The sequence below is a fragment of the Lagopus muta genome, chromosome 1, assembly GCF_023343835.1.
Source record: "Lagopus muta isolate bLagMut1 chromosome 1, bLagMut1 primary, whole genome shotgun sequence".
NCBI classification, from domain to species: domain Eukaryota; kingdom Metazoa; phylum Chordata; class Aves; order Galliformes; family Phasianidae; genus Lagopus; species Lagopus muta.
Window position 1 is genome coordinate 1131252 of NC_064433.1, and position 9698 is coordinate 1140949.

A 9698-nucleotide genomic window follows, 5' to 3' on the forward strand; every position below is an offset into this window, starting at 1 on the left:
CCCAAGACCATCACTAACCTTTGGAGGGGTCCAGGCAGATGACCAAATGGAGAAGGGAGCTTCTTTCTGATTTGTACAAAACTGCTTTAATGGCAAAACAGCTGAAAAAAAGAGACATTCAGTGCAGCTCCAGTGCCATCACAAAGCCCTGCGAGATGGCCCAGGCCATAACCCCTTCCAGACCCAGGAGAAACCTTGATCCCCAAGGCCTGGCAGGATGAGGGCTCTTCTCAAGCACCATCTCTCAGTGCAAAGAATCCCAGGGAAGGTCCATCCTTGAGACTACACCAACGTCCTTCAAGACTCTCCCACTGAGGGTATTTTCCTTCCAGCCACAGACGTGAGCCAGAAATTCTTCTGTGAAGCGTTGGGGCACAAAGGCTCCATCTGAGTGCAAGAGTGCTTCTGTTGCTGCTTTCCAGCCCAGATCCAGCCCAGCCAAATCCCTGAGATGCTGGATCACGGCACACACCAAACCCAACGATGGGCTTGAAGGAACCCAACCAAGTCCCAAACTCAGCAGCCACTGGGTGATGGGGCAAAGAAGTACACAGCCAGGAGGATGAAGTAGACCATCACCAGCACTGTGCCTATAGGGCAGAGAGCAAGTAAGAGGGAGTTATGTCCTGCAGTAGGGAGGGTGGTCACATTTAGGATCCTTGGGTGGGACACTACTGTTTCTTAGGACCTCTGGGTTCATGTCATAGGGAAATTGTGTGCAGTCTTGGTCAAGTCAAAGCCTAGAGTTGCTCAAACCACCCTGAACATGGAGCAGCACCAAGTGGTGACTCCAAAGTCATCTCTAGGAGCTCCTCAGCCCTGTTACTACAGGGACAACGGAAACACCAGGACCCATACTGACCTTGGAAATAGTCACATTTGCCATCCATGAAGATGTAGTTCATGAGCACCACGCTGAACATGCTGGCATAAACATGGAGGTCGCTGAAGACAAGCGTGAAGTTCGTTGGCTGCAAAATAGAGAGCGTTGTGCCTTCGTGGCCAGCCAAGACAGTCCTTTGCCAACCCCAAATGGAGACTTGTGTACACCCAAATCCACGCCATACGTCCCTTGGGCAGGGAATGGCACAGGCCGGGGTAGGAGGCACCTGAATCCACTTCCCTTTGCACTGAGCAGATGGGAGAGGACATGGAGGACAGTGGTTGTGCCCTTGGCATGTGGTGTTGTGTGACCTTCCCAGAGGGCTTGGAGTCACTGGGCCTGTCCTGGGACTACTCACATAGAAGATAGTGAAGAGCACCAGAATGGGAATCTGGAGCATGCAGACCTGGACAGCGATGCAGTTTCCGATCTCGATGCTAGGAGAACAGAGGGGTTTGTTAAGCACTGTATCTCCAACAGCCCACGGGAACTCTGTTGGGTTTAAGACAAACCCACCTTAGGGAGCCAAGTTACAGAGCAGAACCTGGTTCTGACCCTTTTATGTGCCTTTAAACCTTCTCTTAAGAGAGAATATGCATAAGGCAGCCCATGACTGACACCTCCACAGAGCTACAGGGCTAAGATGGAGCACAGGGATCACACTGGAGGAGGACACCCCAAAAATCCACCCACTCACCTCAAACTCAGGTTATTCTGTAGGGCAAACTGGATGCCATTGACAATCTCCGGTAGCTCAGGCACCATTGCCAGCACAGTGACACCAATGAAATACTGCAGGGAAATGGAGGTGTCAAAGCATGTCTTGATCCTGACAGCTTCCCAATGCTAGGAACATCTTCCCCATTCCAAAGGGTTTGCTATGTAGTGAAAGCATGTCCCCATCCCCTAACTGGGAGATACCCAACCCAGAGGCCCAACTGGAGGGCAGATGAGGAGGAGGCCCAACCTCCAGGTCCCCATCCATCCCCCAGTCAAAGGAACACAATTCTTATCTATTCCCAGTGGAGGAATCCAACCAGATCTTCATCCCCACCTTGGCTAGAAGGGGCTCAACCCAGAGATCCTACCAACCCCCGGTGGGGGAGGTCCCCCCTTAACCTGAAGGGGCCCAACCATTCCCAGAGTTACAACCTTAAGGTTTGTAACTCCCTGGTGAAAGGCCTCAACCTCCAATTCCTCCATTCATTCCCTGGTGAGGTGACCCAACCCAGAGGTCCTCCACCCATCCTCTGGTTGGAGGGACCCAATCTGGAGGGCTCTCATCCCTCATGAAGGGGGCCCAACCCAGAAGACTCCAAAAATCACCCAAAACGCATCCCCACACTCACTTGTGAGATGGTAGAGTTGGTGAGGATGGGGCTGATGTGCTCCGTTGCCAGGTCAGCACAGGCTGACATACAGAGAGTGGAGAGCAAGAGAATGACCAGTGCCCGCCAGCGGGACCAGTGGACCACAGCACTGTGGTGGTGGCCAGGCACTGGGGAAGAGCAGACACAAGGATTAGGCACATGGACAAAACAGGCCCCAAAGATGGGTATCCTGTGGTCTGGGGACACTCACTGTGACAATCACTGATGTGGATGTCGTAGATGTGCGAGTGAGTTTTCAGGGTGAAGAAGAGGCCAATGAGGTACGCAGCAGGGAGCAGGAGGGACACTGTGTACACCAGGGGTCTGCAGGACAAGATGCTTGGCGTCACCAGGGCCTCCAAACCAAGACCCTGATGGCACCTCTGTGCTGGCTGGGGATGGGATGTAGGATCAGAACCCTTTGGGGTGGCACAGAGGGACACCAGCCCTGGAGGGGACATAGGGCAAAATGCAAACCCCAAGAGCTCCAAAGACCCCCCCAGCAGCCATCCCCAGTCCTACTCACTGGACATGGCTGTAGTAAAGAGTGCCGTTGTTCTCCATCTGCAAAGAGAGAATATCAGTTATGACCCAGGGATGCAGGACAGTCCCACTGCCACCATGATGGCCAGATAGGCTCAGGGTGTCCTCAGCTCTGCTCACCAGATCAAAGTGACAGTTGTGGCAGAGGTAGTGGCCCAGTGGGTTCTGGGTGACATTGTGGCACTCGCCACACACCAGTTTCCCATACACCTTGGAGAAGAGCGTTGGGGCAAAGACACCTATGGAGACAGAGGGATAGGAGGTGGGTGCCATCAAGGTAGAACCCCACCGAGCCTTGGGGACACTTCTGTCCCCATCTCACCTCCAACAGAGAGGAAAAGCAGGGCCGAGCTGACACCTGCTGACCGGCTGTTGAAGCGCTGCTCCTGATGTCGGATGCCCCCTATTACCATGCACAAACCCTTTGGGAGAGGAAAAAAAATACCCCAGAAAAAATGAAATCCATCAGCACTTTGCTCACCCAACCATAGAGACCAGAGGCTCTTCACACACCAGCCCAGCTCACCGGGACAAAAAGGACACATCCCACCAGTGTCCCCGTCAGCGCTGACTTGACGATCTCAGCATAGCAGCTGTTGCCCTCACGCGATCCTTTGATGAGTGCCGTGATGTAGAACGTGAGCTCCGTGATGGAGCCAAATGTGGCGTTCACCACTGCACCCACTGCAAAGTTGCTCTGGGCTGAGATACTGGGAGAGGAAAAGGAGGATGTCAGAGGGGTCAACGTGTGTCCCTACTGCCACCCCTCAGCCCCACATCCCCGCTGACCTGGCGATGGCCATCCCAATGTAGTAGGAGAGGGGCATGATGGAGAGCAGCGCCAACGTGAACTTGACCGGAGAGCTTGTCAACTGGTTGTGGCTGTCCACATAGCCCAGCACCAGTGTCACCAGCACCAGTGGCAGCAGGTCTGGGATAGATAGTCAAGGACATGGCCCTATTGGGGTGGGATTTGGGGTCAGGACCCCCCCAACATCCTCCCTCTACCCCCAAAATAGAGAAAGGATACTGACGGCAAAAACATTGATGCCATCCACCGCATATTTGTAGTAGTAGGGGTTGACAGCACGGTAGCAGCACAGGATGACCTCCCCATCCAGCGGCACCTCCGTCTGCAGAAGGACAGTTTGGTGACCCCCAAACCCCACCTTGGATAGGGAACCCCCAGCCCCACGTAGGGCAGCACTCACCATCCTCAGACGACGGATGCACACCCGCTCTGGGGGCAGCAGAAGGACACGGACAGCTGTGCGGGCGCTCAGCTTGGCCACAGGGATGAGGAAGACAAGGAGCCATGCAGTAACACACACTAACCCATGGGCTAGTGCCAACAGTGGGTAGCCCAGGCACAGCCACACCACAGTGCCAGCACGCTGCTAAAAATAACAGGATGGCATTTAGGGTTTTGCCACAAAATATCCAACCCCACTGCAATTGAGGCACCCATAGGTTCTATCCCCACAGCAATAGGGGTCCCAGCTGTTCCCAAGCTCAGAAACTCACCCAATATCCTTCGTCCACCCAACACCGTGGGTTCCAGCGATGGGGCGCAGGGCCACCAAGCAGTGCTGAGCTCTCTGTGTCAGCCTCACACACACCCCGTGCCTGTCGGGATTTGGGGGTCTGGAGGAGATTGGGATGATCAAGGTCCAGTTTGGGGCACATTTGTCACCTCTCCCCCACCCCCCCCCCATCAGATTTGGGAAGCACTGTTACCTCTGCTTTCTGAATCACTTTCCCAAAGGGCCAAAGGAAATAGCCAGCAAGATCCCAGCAGAGTCGCCCTGTAAGGACACAAGGTTCAGCCCCATTGGGAACACAAGTGCCCCATCCCTCCTCCGCTCCCCTCCAGCCATGGGAGAGCCATACAGTACCCAAAGGTTTGGCCCTTTGATCCTTTTAAGTCCAGCCTGAAGACCCATGGCTCCCCCAGCCCTCCCTATGGAGGGCTTCCCCAATTTGGGGCTCACCATAGGGAACCCCCACAACGGTGACAAACATCCCCGCAGCCACCAGGACGTAGAGCAGCGAGAGCCACCAGCCAAAGAGCAGCAGGTAGAGGACATTTCCACACGTCACTGTAGACCCTGCAGGAGAGGAAACACCAAACAGGGCCATCACTACCTACAGCAGCACATCTTTCACCCCATGCTGCCATAGGACGTTCCCAAAGCCACCCACCTCCAGGGCCACGGATGACGTTGAGGTCAGAGTAGAGCTCTTTGACGATCTCCGAGCGGTCTTCCCATGGCCGTGCTGTAATGTGGCTCTTCCATTTCTTGAAGCCAAACTGGAGAGAGATTTTCAAGTAAGAAGAATCCAGATGGAATCCAACTGATCCTCACCCCCCCCACCCCACTCTATGGGCACCCACCTTGTAATTATTGGAGAGCTTGTTGGCCTCCACGGCGTTTTCAGCTGTCAGTGTGGTTTTCACCACGCAGCTCTCACAGACCTCCTCTGAGTGCTGCTGGCAGCAGAGCGGTGAGGACACAGCTGGGGACAAGGGACAAAATAGGAGTGACAAAGAACGTGGGACCTCCAGAGTCCCCCCTGCCCCCATTCTGCACATCCTACCTGTGTGGCCACGAGGATGGTGCTGGTGGCAGCCCAGGTCACCGTGCACATTGTTGATGGCAGCAGCGCAGTGACGGTCACAGATGGAGCTCCGACGGGGGATGTCACCATCACTGTGGGTCTCAGGGACCTTGGGGACATCTAGGGAGGGGATAGGAGTCACGTTGGGCTCAACACTGGTGGTGCTGTGCTGGGATGTCTTAATCTCACCCAACGAGATTACTATGGGATGGGGAAAGAGAAGCTCAGCCCACTGAGTGATCGTAGAGGGGGTCCACTGCTCACATCCAACAGTCCCTTCCCCAACACCCCACTCTCTTAAGTGATTTTTATCCTATTACTTATCCTCCAGGTGCAGCTTGAGTGGCTCTGGCCACACATATAAATAATCATGGAATGGCTTAAGTTGGAAGGATCCTTGAAGATCACACACTGGGTACAATGAGTGAAAATCTCCCTTTTTACTTACAAAGAGATAAACCAGAAAAATTCAGAGCACAAACTCAATGAGTGGTAGCCCCACCTTAGAGGATTTGGAGATGGAGATGTACTTTGGGATTAGAACAAGTGAAGTCCCTCCCAAAGCCACTATTTTGTCAAACAGTGACTAACTGATGTCTCAGAGTAACAAAGATACGGGTTATCAGCTCCGTAGGACCACAAAGCGCCCATCCCAACAGGCAGGAACACAGAGCACAGCCATGGGGTCTCCACATCCTTTTCTCCTAGCCCAAAGACGATGCCCACACTTCAGGTTGCCTACTATGAGATGGACACCTTCCACACCACCTGCGTTTTACTGCCATACCCTTCCTTAACACGTGACCAATGCTACACTTCCAGTTTAAGTTTAATGTCTTTAATTCCCAGCTCACCTCTAGCAATTACCTCATCACCCACCGGTGGACAACACCCACAGAGAGGGACAGCCATCCTCCCTCCTACCGGGGGATGGGGACAGCCATCCCCCCCCCTCCAAAAGAGATAAGCACACCCAACTCACCCAGCCCCTCCTGCGTGCAGCGGCGGTGGCACCGACCCGGTTCGCTCTCGGTGGCCATACGGACAGCAGGTTCCAAAGGACAGCGGTACGGGAAGCCCCGACCCTACGGGATTTAACGGGAGGGGTCGGGCATGCGCGGGGCGCGCCCCCGGGAGCCGCCCCCGGGAGGGGCCGTGATTGCAGCACCTGCGATGGGAGAGGGGGTGAAGTGGGGTAGGGTGGAGTGTAGCGTATGGGGGGCACGGATGTAGGATCCATGAGATGGGGTGGTGCTGTATGGGGGTCGAGGTGCATGGGTTTGGGGAGCACGGTGTGTTGGGGTGCATGGGAAGTGGGGCGTGCTGTGTATGGGGGTCGAGGTGCAGGGATATGGGGAGCACGGTGTGTTGGGGTGCATGGGAAGTATGCTCCCCATTGGTACGTAGGGTTGGGGTGCACGGATTTGGGAAGCACGGTGTATTGGGGTGCTATGCGTCGGGTTGAGGTGCACGGGTTTGGGGAGCACGGTGTGTTGGGGTGCATGGGAAGTAGGGTGCATGGGGTTGGGGTGTGCTGTGTATGGGTTGCACAGATGTGTGGTGTATTGGGTTGGGGTACGTGATGTATTGGGGTGCACTGGAAGTAGGGTGCATGGGGTTGGGATGTGCTGTGTATGGGAATCGAGGCGCCTGGGTTTGGGGTGCACGGTGTATTGGGGTGCATGGGGATGGGCTGCGTGATGTATCAGGGAGCACTGGGTTGGAGTATGAGGTGTATTGGGGTGCACAGGGATGTGAGGTGCATGGGTTTGGGGTCTGCTGTGTATTGGGGTGCACTGGAAGCAAGGTGCATGGGTTTGGGGTCTTCTATGTAGTGGGGTGCACTGGAAAGAAGGTGTATGGGTTTGGGGTCTGCTGTGTAGTGGGTTGCACAGATGTAGGATTCATGAGATGGGGTGGTGTTGTATTTGGAGGTCGGGGTGCATGGGCTTGGGGAGCATGATGTATCGGGGTGCATGGGGTTGGGGTGTGCTGCATATGAGGGTTGAGGTGCATGGGGGCTTGGGGAGCACGGTGTGTTGGGGTGCATGGGATGTAGGGTGCATTGGGATGGGGTATCCTGTGTATTGGGGTGCACAGAAGATGTGTGGTGCATACAAATGGGGTACCCGGTATAGGAAGTAGGGTGCATGGGGTTGGGATGTGCTGTGTATGGGGGTCGAGGCGCCTGGGTTTGGGGTGCATGGTGTATTGGGGTGCATGGGGATGGGCTGCGTGATGTATCAAGGATCACTGGGTATGGGTACGAGGTGTACTGGGGTGCACAGGGATGCAAGGTGCATGGGTTTGGGGTCTGCTGTGTATTGGGGTGCACAGATGTAGGATCCATGAGATTGGGCGGAGCTGTATTTGGAAGTCGAGGTGCATGGGTTTGGGGTGCACGGTGTGTCGGGGTGCATGGGGTTGGGGTGTGCTGCATATGGGGGTTGAGGTGCATGGGGGCTTGGCGAGCATGGTGTGCTGGGGTGCATGAGATGTAGGGTGCATGGGGTTGGGGAATCCTGTGTATTGGGTGCACAGAAGATGTGTGGGGAATAGAAATGGGGTACCCAGTATTGGGGTCATTGGAAGTAGGGTGCATGGGGTTGGGATGTGCTGTGTATGGGAATTGAGGCGCCTGGGTTTGGGGTGCACGGTGTATTGGGGTGCATGGGGATGGGCTGCGTGATGTATCAGGGAGCACTGGGTTGGGGTACGAGGTGTATTGGGGTGCACAGGGATGCAAGGTGCATGGGTTTGGGGTCTGCTGTGTAGTGGGGTGCACAGGGATGCAAGGTGCATGGGCTTGGGGTCTGCTGTGTATTGGGTTACAGATGTAGGATCCATGAGATTGGGTGGTGCTGTATTTGGAGGTCGAGGTGCATGGGTTTGGGGAGCATGATGTATCGGGGTGCATGGGGTTGGGGTGTGCTGCATATGGGGGCTGAGGTGCATGGGGGTTTGGGGAGCATGGTGTGTTGGGGTGCATGGGATGTAGGGTGCATGGGGTTGGGGAATCCTGTGTATTGGGGTGCACAGAAGATGTGTGGTGCATAGAGATGGGGTACCAGGTATAGGAAGTAGGGTGCATGGGGTTGGGATGTGCTGTGTATGGGGGTCGAGGCGCCTGGGTTTGGGGTGCACGGTGTATTGGGGTGCACAGGGATGCGAGGTGCATGGGTTTGGGGTCTGCTGTGTATTGGGGTGCACTGGAAGCAAGGTGCATGGGTTTGGGGTCTGCTATGTAGTGGGGTGCACTGGAAAGAAGGTGTATGGGTTTGGGGTCTGCTGTGTATTGGGGTGCACAGATGTAGGATCCATGAGATGGGGTGGTGCTGTATTTGGAGGTTGAGGTTCATGGGTTTGGGGAGCATGTTGTATTGGGGTGCATGGAAAGTAGGGTTGGGGTGTGCTGTGTATGGGGGTCAAGGTGCATGGGCTTGGGGAGCATGATGTATCGGGTGCATGGGGTTGGCGTGTGCTGAGTATGGGGGTTGAGGTGCACGGGGGTTTGGGGAGCATGGTGTGTTGGGGTGCACGGGATGTAGGGTGCATTGGGTTGGGGTATCCTGTGTATTGTGGTACACAGAAGATGTGTGGTGCATAGAAATGGGGTACCCGAGATATTGGGGTGTATTGGAAGTAGGGTGCATGGGGTTGGGATGTGCTGTGTATGGGAATCGAGGCACCTGTTTTTGGGGTGCACGGTGTATTGGGGTGCATGGGGATGGGCTACATGATGTATGAGGGTTGGGTTGGGTTGTGAGGTGTATTGGGGTGCACAGGGATGTGAGGTGCATGGGTTTGGGGTCTGCTGTGTATTGGATATCACAGATGTAGGATCCATGAGATGGGTGGTGCTGTATTTGGAGGTTGAGGTGCATGGGTTTGGGGTGCATGTTGTGTTGGGGTGCATGGGGTTGGGGTGTACAGTGTACTGGGGGAGGCTGGGATGGTTTGCACTGTGTCACTGTGCATGATATAGTGGGGTGTGTTGTGTTGGGGTGCACAGGGATATTGGGGTGTGTGGTGTTAGGGTGTGCTTTGGGCTGAAGTGCACAGTAAGTCAAGGTTTGCAGGAAGCAGAGTGCACGGGTTTTGGGGTGTGCTGTGTATTGGGTGTGGATTTGTGATGTTGGTGGGGTGCACTGATGTCCATGGAGTTATGTGGTGTAATGGGGTGCAACAGAGTGCCTGGGGTGTTTGGTGCATGGGGAGCAGAGTCAAGGTCTGCTGTGTACTGGGGTGCATGGAAGATGTGACGTGCGTGGTTTTTGGGTGCG

At 55.1% G+C, this 9698-nt stretch overlaps 1 protein-coding gene across 2 annotated transcripts; it reads right to left on the reverse strand.

Annotated features, from left to right (window-relative positions):
* Positions 1-105: 105 nt before the first annotated feature.
* Positions 106-6486, reverse strand: LOC125688440 (uncharacterized). 2 transcript variants are annotated; one of them, XM_048934582.1, is made up of 20 exons: positions 6398-6486; positions 5395-5535; positions 5192-5313; positions 4999-5107; positions 4788-4904; positions 4534-4601; positions 4321-4440; positions 4008-4190; positions 3827-3929; positions 3586-3727; positions 3323-3506; positions 3119-3218; positions 2917-3035; positions 2780-2817; positions 2465-2577; positions 2233-2381; positions 1581-1675; positions 1242-1320; positions 863-971; positions 106-590 (listed from the first exon to the last, which is right to left on the reverse strand). In XM_048934582.1, the coding sequence occupies exons 1-20, from the start codon at positions 6453-6455 to the stop codon at positions 517-519; spliced, it is 2223 nt and encodes a 740-aa protein (XP_048790539.1). In that variant the 5' UTR covers positions 6456-6486; the 3' UTR covers positions 106-516. The 2 variants fall into 2 exon arrangements, with proteins under 2 accessions (XP_048790539.1, XP_048790538.1); XM_048934581.1 differs by having other exon boundaries at positions 107-590; positions 4008-4193.
* Positions 6487-9698: the final 3212 nt, after the last annotated feature.